At 37.9% G+C, this 12,235-nt stretch overlaps 2 protein-coding genes across 2 annotated transcripts in view; both read right to left on the reverse strand.

Annotated features, from left to right (window-relative positions):
* Positions 1-925: 925 nt before the first annotated feature.
* On the reverse strand, positions 926-6,762 carry LOC137617694 (germ cell nuclear acidic protein-like). Its single transcript, XM_068347693.1, has 3 exons — positions 6,738-6,762; positions 1,420-1,641; positions 926-1,161 (listed from the first exon to the last, which is right to left on the reverse strand). Exons 1-3 carry the CDS (start codon positions 6,760-6,762, stop codon positions 926-928), a joined length of 483 nt encoding a protein of 160 aa, XP_068203794.1.
* A 1,352-nt stretch (positions 6,763-8,114) lies between these two features.
* LOC137617280 (serum amyloid A-5 protein-like) overlaps positions 8,115-12,235 on the reverse strand; it is a 5,047-nt gene continuing 926 nt past the window's right edge. Inside the window, exons 2-4 of the mRNA XM_068347275.1 lie at positions 11,748-11,894; positions 9,065-9,175; positions 8,115-8,291 (exon numbers count right to left, since the gene is read on the reverse strand). Of these exons, the coding sequence (XP_068203376.1) occupies positions 8,153-8,291; positions 9,065-9,175; positions 11,748-11,893 (396 nt within the window). The 5' untranslated portion in view covers position 11,894 and the 3' untranslated portion in view covers positions 8,115-8,152. The remainder of the gene's footprint in view (positions 8,292-9,064; positions 9,176-11,747; positions 11,895-12,235) is intronic.

Here is a 12,235-nt window from a genome sequence, read left to right on the forward strand (position 1 = left end):
TTATATATATATATATATATATATATATACTGTATATATAGTCAGAAACTTTCCCTTAGTTAGGGAGCGGATATTCTGACGTCACTAGTGGCTGATTTTACTTGTAACAGCCCAACTTACTTCTAAAATGCTCAAGAATATAATGTATAAAAATTAGAATCGACAACTGAGGCCAGAATTGGAAATAAACCGGACCTATTATTAAAAACTATTTCGAAATGTTGAATTATGTTGTGAATACTGAGTGTCTTTTATAAAAACAATGAAATTTAAATAACATAGAATATAAAATACATAAAGAATTAAATTAATATTTTAATCTGATACTTGGGTGAAATATTCCAGGGTGTGGCATCTTCCATGATTTAAATTCTCGAATGTGGAAATTTCTTTTATGAGAAATACGTAAACAAATTATTTTTCAAATTAGTTCTGGAATTTCGGGAATTTTGTTTACAGGATCAGTTCAATCTTCTCCTACAGGATCAGTTTAAACTTCTACAGGATCAGTTTAAACTTCTACAGGATCAATATTAACTTCTACAGAATCAGTTTAAATTTCTGCAGGATCAGTTCAACCTTCTCCTACAGGATCAGTTTAAACTTCTACAGGATCAGTTTAAACTTCTACAGGAGCAGTTTAAACTTCTGCAGGAGCAGTTTAAACTTCTACAGGAGCAGTTTGACCTTCTCAAACAGAATCAGTTCAACCTTCGTCTACGGGACCAGTTTAAACTTCTACAGGATCAGTTTAAACGTCTACAGGATTAGTTTGACCTTCTCCTACAGGATCAGTTTGACCTTCTCCTTCAGGATAAGTTTGAACTTCTCCTACAGGATTAGTTTGACCTTCTCCTACAGGATCAGTTTGACCTTCTCCTACAGGATCAGTTTGACATTCTCCTTCAGGATCAGCTTGACCTTCTCAAACAGGATCAGTTTGACCTTTTCCTACAGGATCAGTTTGACCTCCTACAGGATCAGTTTGACCTTCTCCTACAGGATCAGTTTGACCTTCTCCTACAGGATCAGTTTGACCTTCTCCTGCTGGATCAGTTTGACCTTCTCCTACAGGATAAGTTTGACCTTCTGCTGGATCAGTTTGACCTTCTCCTACAGGATAAGTTTGACCTTCTCCTACAGGATCAGTTTGACCTTCTCCTACAGGATCAGTTTGACCTTCTCCTACAGGATCAGTTTGACCTTCTCCTACAGGATCAGTTTGAACTTCTCCTACAGGATCAGTTTGACCTTCTCCTACAGGATAAGTTTGACCTTCTCCTGCTGGATCAGTTTGACCTTCTCCTACAGGATCAGTTTGACCTTCTCCTACAGGATAAGTTTGACCTTCTCCTACAGGATCAGTTTGACCTTCTCCTACAGGATCAGTTTGACCTTCTCCTGCTGGATCAGTTTGACCTTCTCCTACAGGATCAGTTTGACCTTCTCCTACAGGATCAGTTTGACCTTCTCCTACAGGATCAGTTTGATCTTCTCCTACAGGATAAGTTTGACCTTCTCCTGCTGGATCAGTTTGACCTTCTCCTACAGGATAAGTTTGACCTTCTCCTACAGGATACGTTTGACCTTCTCCTGCTGGATCAGTTTGACCTTCTCCTACAGGATCAGTTTGACCTTCTCCTACAGGATCAGTTTGACCTTCTACAGGATCAGTTTGACCTTCTCCTGCTGGATCAGTTTGACCTTCTCCTACAGGATCAGTTTGACCTTCTCCTACAGGATCAGTTTGACCTCCTACAGGATCAGTTTGACCTTCTCCTGCTGGATCAGTTTGACCTTCTCCTACAGGATAAGTTTGACCTTCTCCTGCTGGATCAGTTTGACCTTCTCCTACAGGATAAGTTTGACCTTCTCCTACAGGATCAGTTTGACCTTCTCCTACAGGATAAGTTTGACCTTCTCCTACAGGATAAGTTTGACCTTCTCCTACAGGATAAGTTTGACCTTCTCCTACAGGATAAGTTTGACCTTCTCCTACAGGATCAGTTTGACCTTCTACAGGATCAGTTTGACCTTCTCCTACAGGATCAGTTTGACCTTCTCCTACAGGATAAGTTTGAACTTCTCCTACAGGATCAGTTTGACCTTCTCCTACAGGATAAGTTTGACCTTCTCCTGCTGGATCAGTTTGACCTTCTCCTACAGGATCAGTTTGACCTTCTCCTACAGGATAAGTTTGACCTTCTCCTACAGGATCAGTTTGACCTTCTCCTACAGGATCAGTTTGACCTTCTCCTGCTGGATCAGTTTGACCTTCTCCTACAGGATCAGTTTGACCTTCTCCTACAGGATAAGTTTGACCTTCTCCTGCTGGATCAGTTTGACCTTCTCCTACAGGATAAGTTTGACCTTCTCCTACAGGATAAGTTTGACCTTCTCCTGCTGGATCAGTTTGACCTTCTCCTACAGGATCAGTTTGACCTTCTCCTACAGGATCAGTTTGACCTTCTCCTGCTGGATCAGTTTGACCTTCTCCTACAGGATCAGTTTGACCTTCTCCTACAGGATAAGTTTGACCTTCTCCTGCTGGATCAGTTTGACCTTCTCCTACAGGATAAGTTTGACCTTCTCCTACAGGATCAGTTTGACCTTCTCCTACAGGATCAGTTTGACCTTCTCCTACAGGATCAGTTTGACCTTCTCCTACAGGATCAGTTTGACCTTCTCCTACAGGATCAGTTTGACCTTCTCCTACAGGATCAGTTTGACCTTCTCCTACAGGATCAGTTTGACCTTCTCCTACAGGATCAGTTTGACCTTCTCCTACAGGATCAGTTTGACCTTCTCCTACAGGATCAGTTTGACCTTCTCCTACAGGATCAGTTTGACCTTCTCCTGCTGGATCAGTTTGACCTTCTCCTACAGGATCAGTTTGACCTTCTCCTACAGGATAAGTTTGACCTTCTCCTGCTGGATCAGTTTGACCTTCTCCTACAGGATAAGTTTGACCTTCTCCTACAGGATCAGTTTGACCTTCTCCTACAGGATCAGTTTGACCTTCTCCTACAGGATCAGTTTGACCTTCTCCTACAGGATCAGTTTGACCTTCTCCTACAGGATCAGTTTGACCTTCTCCTACAGGATCAGTTTGACCTTCTCCTACAGGATCAGTTTGACCTTCTCCTACAGGATCAGTTTGACCTTCTCCTACAGGATCAGTTTGACCTTCTCCTACAGGATCAGTTTGACCTTCTCCTACAGGATCAGTTTGACCTTCTCCTGCTGGATCAGTTTGACCTTCTCCTACAGGATAAGTTTGACCTTCTCCTACAGGATCAGTTTGACCTTCTCCTACAGGATCAGTTTGACCTTCTCCTACAGGATAAGTTTGACCTTCTCCTGCTGGATCAGTTTGACCTTCTCCTACAGGATCAGTTTGACCTTCTCCTACAGGATAAGTTTGACCTTCTCCTACAGGATAAGTTTGACCTTCTCCTGCTGGATCAGTTTGACCTTCTCCTACAGGATAAGTTTGACCTTCTCCTACAGGATCAGTTTGACCTTCTCCTACAGGATCAGTTTGACCTTCTCCTACAGGATCAGTTTGACCTTCTCCTGCTGGATCAGTTTGACCTTCTCCTACAGGATAAGTTTGACCTTCTCCTACAGGATCAGTTTGACCTTCTCCTACAGGATAAGTTTGACCTTCTCCTACAGGATCAGTTTGAACTTCTCCTACAGGATCAGTTTGACCTTCTCATACAGGATCAGTTTGACCTTCTCCTACAGGATCAGTTTGACCTTCTCCTACGGGATCAGTTTGAACTTCTCCTACAGGATCAGTTTGACATTCTCCTACAGGATCAGTTTAACCACCTCCTACAGGATCAGTTTGATCTCCTTCAAGGGAGCTTTAGAAAAAAAAAAGGGAAAAACTCCAGCCATACTAAAATATTAAACCGACCCTGGCGCCTGGTCAAGAGATCACCAGGGAGCTATTCTCTACAAAATCCACTCGACAGAGAGAGAGAGAGAGAGAGAGAGAGAGAGAGAGAGAGAGAGAGAGATAGACTCAAATTTCTTCGTATGAATCGTCTTGTGACCTCATAAACATATCGTAAACTTGGTAAAGGCCAATTCAACCTCCTTCTCTCTCTCTCTCTCTCTCTCTCTCTCTCTCTCTCTCTCTCTCTCTCTCTCTCTCTCTCTCTCTCTCTCAGCCCTAAAAATCTACACTGCGAAATCTTCTCGACTGATTGTCTCCAATACTGAAATACTGGCCTATCGGTAACGTCTCTGCCTGGTATTCGCCAGACTGGGGTTCGAGTCTCGCTCAAACTCCTTAGTTCTTTTAGTGTCAGCAACCTCACCATCCTTGTGAGATAAGGGGTTTAGCGAAGGTGGATGGACTGTATCAAGGATGACCTTCGATCAAAGGGATTAACCGGTGATGAAGTGTGGGACAGAGGTAGATGGAGAACGCTGGCCAGAAACATCGACCCCACGTAAAGGTGGGAAAATATGCAGACAAAGAAGAAGAAGATAGATCTACCTGGTGAGTCATCAGCAGTCATTGCCTGGGCCTCCCTGGTCCTAGCTTGGGCTTTGGTCAGTCTCTATGGCATTAGCCTGCTTGCTAGGGCAATGTCATTGTCCCTTGCCTCTGCCATTCATGAGTTGCCTTTAAACCTGAGACATTTATTATTATTATTATTATTATTATTACTATCCAAGCTACAACCCTAGTTGGAAAAGCAAGATGCTATAAGCCCAGGGGCTCCAACAGGGAAAAATAGCCCAGTGAGGAAAGGAAATAAAGGAATTTCTGTTTCAGCGGGCATAGACGACAATAGTAGAAATAATTGAACAAATTTGAAGGGTTTCTAAGAATATCTTGATTTATATAAGCTTGCTAACTTGAATGAAAGACGTTAATTGAATTAGTTAGGGACTTATGTCAAACTTAGTCCATAACTTGCAACCAATTTGCTATTAAAGCCGTAATCGTTAAAGTCTCTTAACACCTGTCATTGAAGCACGTACGCACGCACACACACACTAATCGCGTGCCCGCGAGCACAACCATTTTCCAGAAACCCTAGTATTACTGTTATTTATTTGCATGAACACACGACAATTATATTTTATGTTTTGTTTTTCTTATTAATGGACCGAATTTCACCTCTCTCTCTCTCTCCTCTCTCTCTCTCTCTCTCTCTCTCTCTCTCTCTCTCTCTCTCTCTCTCTCTCTCTCTCTTTCGGAGTACCCACTCTCACAAGGGTATGGCTATTCCCCCTCCCCCTGAGTGTGACAGGAAAGATATATATATATATTATATACTATATATATATATATTATATATATATATATATTATATATATATATATATATATATATATAATGATTTTAAAGTATTTTATTTTAATTTTCATTACTTCTTATATCGTTTATTTATTTCCTTATTTCCTTTCCTCACTGGGCTATTTTTACCTGTTGGAGCCCTTGGGCTTATAGCATTTTGCTTTAACAACTAGGGTTGTAGCTAAGCTAGTAATAAATATATATATATATATATATATTATATATATATATATATATATATATATATATATATATATATATATGTATATATATATACATGCTTGCTCTTTATTATGTAGGGATGATCTGTTTACGAATTAATTATTTAGTCTATCGTGAATAGATTAATCATACATGACTGAAGAATTAATTAAGAAATGGAAATAATCCTCAACAAGCAACCGTAAAGTAAATAAAGAAATAAATAAAAAAATAAAGAAATTAAAAAATTATCATTTCTCGACCCCCCCCCCCCTGGAAAATATCACCCCACCGCTGGAATGAACCTGGAAATGGATCTGGAAAGGCTATAAATTCACGAACGATGATGATGATGATGATTATAGGTATGTGTGTCCCCGGGAGAGCATTTATAAAGCAAATAGTCGTTTACGAAGAGGGTCTTTAGCGGTAATTGTGGTAGACGCGATAGGAAGTTATAGGGTAAAAATGTGCAGTTTTTTATCGTCTGTTTAGTCGATATTTCCATAATCGTCATCTGCTCGGTTTAATAATAATAATAATAATAATAATAATAATAATCGACGTAAATCATTTAGGATACAACTAATTATTTTTACAAAAATGTAATTTGTTTTCTTTTGTAATTGATATAATTTATTTCAGTATTTATCCCAACATCGTAAGAACATTTTAAACGTATATAAAATAATCATTTATATTGTAGTATACCATGTAACTTTAGCTTCATTTTCTATGATTATCTTTAAGTCACGTTTTCTATGAATTAATAATGATAGGCTTCGCTATTCTCCGCAAAACATTTTGTTGACTTTAAAAGAGAAGAACAAGTGTGTTGGAGTGGAATGAGTTAAATTGTTTATATTTTACAATAAATAATATTGATATTACTGAGTTTATCATGCATAACAACTGTACTTGAATGAAATCCTAACCTAATAGGCTGTTTTTTGACGACAAAACATTGTATCATTATAGAAAGTTCCTGTTATACCAAGTTGCGCCAATTAGTGTCACTGGTGCCTACATAGCACCTCACACGGTGCATTGTCAGCGTTATTCAGGTGTCCTATCATTGTCCTTTCAACCACTAGATGAAACGACTTAATAGCCTTCTACTTTCTTCTTTTTTTCCCCACCGTTATCCCTACATTAAGGGGTCGGTTGCCTCATGCGCCCTCTCAAAGGCCTTCCTCACTCCCTCCCCACCAACCATTCTCACCACGTGCCCACACCATCTCAGTCTTGACATTCTCATCACCTCTTTAATCTTTACTACGCCTGCCATTCTTATTTCATCAGTTTCCAATCCCTCAAGTAGTGATATTCATATAAGCCACCTAATTATTCTCATCTCTGGTCTCAAGTTTTGCTTCCTCTTTTCGTCTTAAAACCCAAGTTTCTGATCCATACATCAACACTGGTCTTATTACTGTTATAGATCTTGACGTTTCACTCGATTGGCATTTTCTTCTCACATACCACTCCTGCTACCTCTCTTTCCTTCCCCCAGTCTGTTTTTATCCTATTCTCAACTTCATCCTCACATCCTCCCTCCTGACTTTCTGTTTTTATCCTATTCTCATCTTCAGCCTCATATCCTCCCTCCTGACTTTCTGTTTTTATCCTATTCTCAACTTCATCCTCATATCCTCCCTCCTGACTTTCTGTTTTTATCCTGTTCTCAACTTCTTCCTCATATCCTCCCTCCTGACTTTCTGTTTTTATCCTATTCTCAACTTCATCCTCACATCCTCCCTCCTGACTTACAGTAGATCCCAAATATCTAAATTGTTCTACCTGTTATATAACTGCTCCTGTACTTTTATTTTGCGTATCCTGTCCCTGCCTTCCTTACTGCTCACTATAGCTTCAGTCTATGACATCACTTTAGACCCTGGTAGCGTATGTTTGCGTGTTGTACCAGTCACCAGCGCCCTTTCTCCCAGCAGCGAGGAGTCCTGGCGTGGTTAGCTCGACAGTTGGAGACGTGTGAAGTGTGTGTAATGTTTTTATGTGTTGGAGTGGCTTTGTTTGTGTATGTGTTAGTCTGTAACACCTATTTGCTTTACGCAAACCTATCCGTCGATTATATAATCCTATAACACTTAATTTTGCTTTTTTCCATCCATATCCATAAACCAAAGGCACTTCCCCCAATTTTGGGGGGTAGCCGACATCAACAATGAAACAAAACAAAAAAGGGGACCTCTACTCTCTACGTTCCTCCAGCCTAACCAGGGACTCAGCCGAGTTCAGCTGGTACTGCTAGGGTGCCACAGCCCAACCTCCCACATTATCCACCACAGATGAAGCTTCATAATGCTGAATCCCCTACTGCTGCTATCTCTGCGGTCATCTAAGGCACCGGAGGAAGCAGCAAAGACTTAATAGTGTCCTGTTATTTTTCACATTTTATGTTATTAGATTGTGGTTGGTTCTTTACTACTCTATAGACTTAAACTACTAAGAATTCTATGATTTTAATTTGTCATAGTTTCTTAAGTAAACCACAGTCACCTCAGGATGACAGTATAAAGATCATTCATGATGTATAATACAACTATTTTGTTTGTTTAGACCAATTTTATTAACTCCAAACTATCAATTCCTATGAGATAGATAACATCAGTAACTGGAATGAATACCCCTAGGGCGGTACCTATTAGGATTACCGCCATTTCGTCCCCAACGATTAGCGGCTTGGTCTGCAGCGCTGTCCTGGGGTCTGCCACCGCGCCACTGGTCAACTCGCTCCCTTCCATTGCTGTAATAGAATACCAAATTATTAATATATTTTCCAGTTCTTATTGCATATTTAGAATAGAATTCTGGTTCTTAAATCAGTAATAGAATACCAAATTATTAATATATTTTCCAGTTCTTATTGCATATTTAGAATAGAATTCTGGTTCTTAAATCAGTAATAGAATACCAAATTATTAATATATTTTCCAGTTCTTATTGCATATTTAGAATATAATTCTGACCTTTAAAGTATAGCTTAAAGTATACTTCTTTTTGTTTTTTAGCAGTCTAGGAGGTGGGATGACAGTACGCTATGATTTTACTTGTAAACGACTCGTGGATATTTTCCTAGTAATGTTTTTCATATATGTTTATGTGTATATATATATATATATGTATATATATATATATATATATATTATGCGGTAGTCTACATAAGGAAAATTGAAAGATGTGTATATGTAGAATTGCTCTACAGTTTCGTCCGCCACTGGACCTCTTCTTGGAGCATTAATATGAAAAAATAAACGCTCCAAGAAGAGGTCCAGTGGCGGACGAAACTATAGAGCAATTCTACATATACATATCTTTCAATTTTCCTTATGTACACTACCGCATATTAAGTTATCTTCGAGCTAAGGAAGATTACATCTGTTATATATATATATTCTTTCCAAATGTTTTGGAATCCTTCCTATCCCAAAGAAATATATATAAATCTAAAAAGATGAATTAAAGTGGGGTGGTTTGGACATGTGGGAGTAATGGAGCACAGAGTAGAATCTCACAAACCTGATGACTCTGGCTGCCCATCTCCCTCCAGGACCCCTCCGGGCGGCGTCATAGTTCCCTCTCGCGTGGAAGTACTTGTCGGAGTTCTTCCAGTTGGCTTTCCTCATGTCACTGTTGAGAGTTGGGATGAAAAAGATTGTCTGTGAAGGATCAGAAGAATTTGCTGTCAATCGAAATTGAACTCATAGTCGGATGGAAAAGACAGACATTCAATTATAATTCTCTATTATTATTATTATTATTATTATTATTATTATTATCCAAGCTACAACCCTAGTTAGAAAAGCAAGATGCTATAAGCCCAGGGGCTCCAACAGGGAAAAATAGCCCAGTGAGGAAAGGAAATAAATAAATGAAGAGAACAAATTAACACATAGTCGGAATGAAAAGACAGACATTCAATTATAATTCTCTATTATTATTATTATTATTATTATTATTATTATTATTATTATTATTATTATTACTAGCCAAGCTACAACCCTAGTTGGAAAAGCAAGATGCTATAAGCCCAGGGGCTCCAACAGGGAAAAATAGCCCAGTGAGGAAAGGAAATAAATAAATGAAGAGAACAAATTAACACATAGTCGGAATGAAAAGACAGACATTCAATTATAATTCTCTATTATTATTATTATTATTATTATTATTATTATTATTATTATTATTATTATTACTAGCCAAGCTACAACCCTAGTTGGAAAAGCAAGATGCTATAAGCCCAGGGGCTCCAACAGGGAAAAATAGCCCAGTGAGGAAAGGAAATAAATAAATGAAGAGAACAAATTAACACATAGTCGGAATGAAAAGACAGACATTCAATTATAATTCTCTATTATTATTATTATTATTATTATTATTATTATTATTATTATTATTATTATTACTAGCCAAGCTACAACCCTAGTTGGAAAAGCAAGATGCTATAAGCCCAGGGGCTCCAACAGGGAAAAATAGCCCAGTGAGGAAAGGAAATAAATAAATGAAGAGAACAAATTAACACATAGTCGGAATGAAAAGACAGACATTCAATTATAATTCTCTATTATTATTATTATTATTATTATTATTATTATTATTATTATTATTATTATTATTACTAGCCAAGCTACAACCCTAGTTGGAAAAGCAAGATGCTATAAGCCCAGGGGCTCCAACAGGGAAAAATAGCCCAGTGAGGAAAGGAAATAAATAAATGAAGAGAACAAATTAACACATAGTCGGAATGAAAAGACAGACATTCAATTATAATTCTCTATTATTATTATTATTATTATTATTATTATTATTACTATCCAAGCTACAACCCTAGTTAGAAAAGCAAGATGCTATAAGCCCAGGGGCTCCAACAGGGAAAAATAGCCCAGTGAGGAAAGGAAATAAATAAATGAAGAGAACAAATTAACACATAGTCGGAATGAAAAGACAGACATTCAATTATAATTCTCTATTATTATTATTATTATTATTATTATTATTATTATTATTATTATTATTATTATTACTAGCCAAGCTACAACCCTAGTTGGAAAAGCAAGATGCTATAAGCCCAGGGGCTCCAACAGGGAAAAATAGCCCAGTGAGGAAAGGAAATAAATAAATGAAGAGAACAAATTAACACATAGTCGGAATGAAAAGACAGACATTCAATTATAATTCTCTATTATTATTATTATTATTATTATTATTATTATTACTAGCCAAGCTACAACCCTAGTTGGAAAAGCAAGATGCTATAAGCCCAGGGGCTCCAACAGGGAAAAATAGCCCAGTGAGGAAAGGAAATAAGGAAATAAATAAATGAAGAGAACAAATTAACAATAAATCATTCTAAAAATAGTAACAACTTCAAAACAGATATATTATTATTATTATGATTTATCAATATCCAAGCTACAACCCTAGTTGGAAAAGCAAGATGCTATAAGCCCAGGGGCTCCAACAGGGAAAAATAGCCCAGTGAGGAAAGGAAACAAGGAAATAAATATATGAAGAGAACAAATTAACAATAAATCATTCTAAAAAAAAGTAACAACGTCAAAACAGACATGTCATATATAAACTATTAACAACATCAAAAACAAATATGTCATAAATAAACTTTAAAAAGACTCATCTCCGCCTGGTCAACAAAAAAGCATTTGCTCCAACTTTGAACTTTTGAAGTTCTACTGATTCAACTACCCGATTAGGAAGATCATTCTCTATTTCTGACTGAGTTAATATTGATATACAAGTAGACAATGGTATGCAACTCTTCTAGGAGAAGGACACTCCAAAATCAAACCATTGTTCTCTAGTATTGTGTAGTGCCATAGACTCTGTACCATGATCTTTTACTGTCTATGCCAGAGCTCTCTTGCTTGAGGGTACACTCGGGCACGCTGTTCTATCTTATTTCTCTTCTTGTTTTTTTGTTTTTTATTTTATATAGTTTAAATATGAAGGATTTATTTTGATTTTAATGTTTTTAAAATATTCTATTTTAATTTTCAATTACCTATCTTGTATTTTCCTTATTTCCCTTCCTCACTGGGCTATTTTCCCTGTTGGAACCCTTGGGCTTGTAGCATTCTGCTTTCCCAACCAGGGTTGTAGCTTAGCAAGTAATAATAATAATAATAATAATAATAATGATAATAATAATAATAATAAAAGTAGACGACAAACACATATATCTTACGTATAGGACCGGACCATGTCGCTTGCCCCTTGAACGGCTTCCTTGCCGAATCTGAAGGGGGAGGCGACTTTGTCCCAGATTCCAGGGGCTCCTTCGCTTCTGGTTGCTACGGCTGCCAGAAGTACTATGGCCATGAACAGCTTCATTCTGTGGTTAGAAACAACATCTTAGTATAAACAAATTGTTCATCCTTGGAGGTATTTCTACCTTCCTGATTAAAACTGAGGGAAAACAAAGTGAAGGATTCTCTCTCTCTCTCTCTCTCTCTCTCTCTCTCTCTCTCTCTCTTCCTGATTAAAACTGAGGGAAAGCAAACGAAGTGAAGGATTCTCTCTCTCTCTCTCTCTCTCTCTCTCTCTCTCTCTTCCTGATTAAAACTGAGGGAAAGCAAACTAAGTGAAGGATTCTCTCTCTCTCTCTCTCCTCTCTCTCTCTCTCTCTCTTTTCCTGATTAAAACTGAGGGGAAAGCAAACTAAGTGAAGGATTC

The sequence above is a fragment of the Palaemon carinicauda genome, chromosome 23 (genome assembly GCF_036898095.1).
Source record: "Palaemon carinicauda isolate YSFRI2023 chromosome 23, ASM3689809v2, whole genome shotgun sequence".
Classification (NCBI taxonomy): Eukaryota; Metazoa; Arthropoda; class Malacostraca; order Decapoda; family Palaemonidae; genus Palaemon; species Palaemon carinicauda.

Excerpts from the sequence above, each read along its gene's own strand:
- LOC137617694 (XM_068347693.1), bottom strand. The coding sequence starts at position 6,762 with ATGGTGTGGGCACGTGGTGAGAATG. Across the intron at positions 1,642-6,737 it reads GTGGGCACGTGGTGAGAATG|GAGAAGGTCAAACTGATCCT; the intron begins GTTGGTGGGGAG and ends CTGATCCTGTAG. Across the intron at positions 1,162-1,419 it reads AACTGATCCTGTAGGAGAAG|GAGAAGGTCAAACTGATCCT; the intron begins GTCAAACTGATC and ends CTGATCCTGTAG.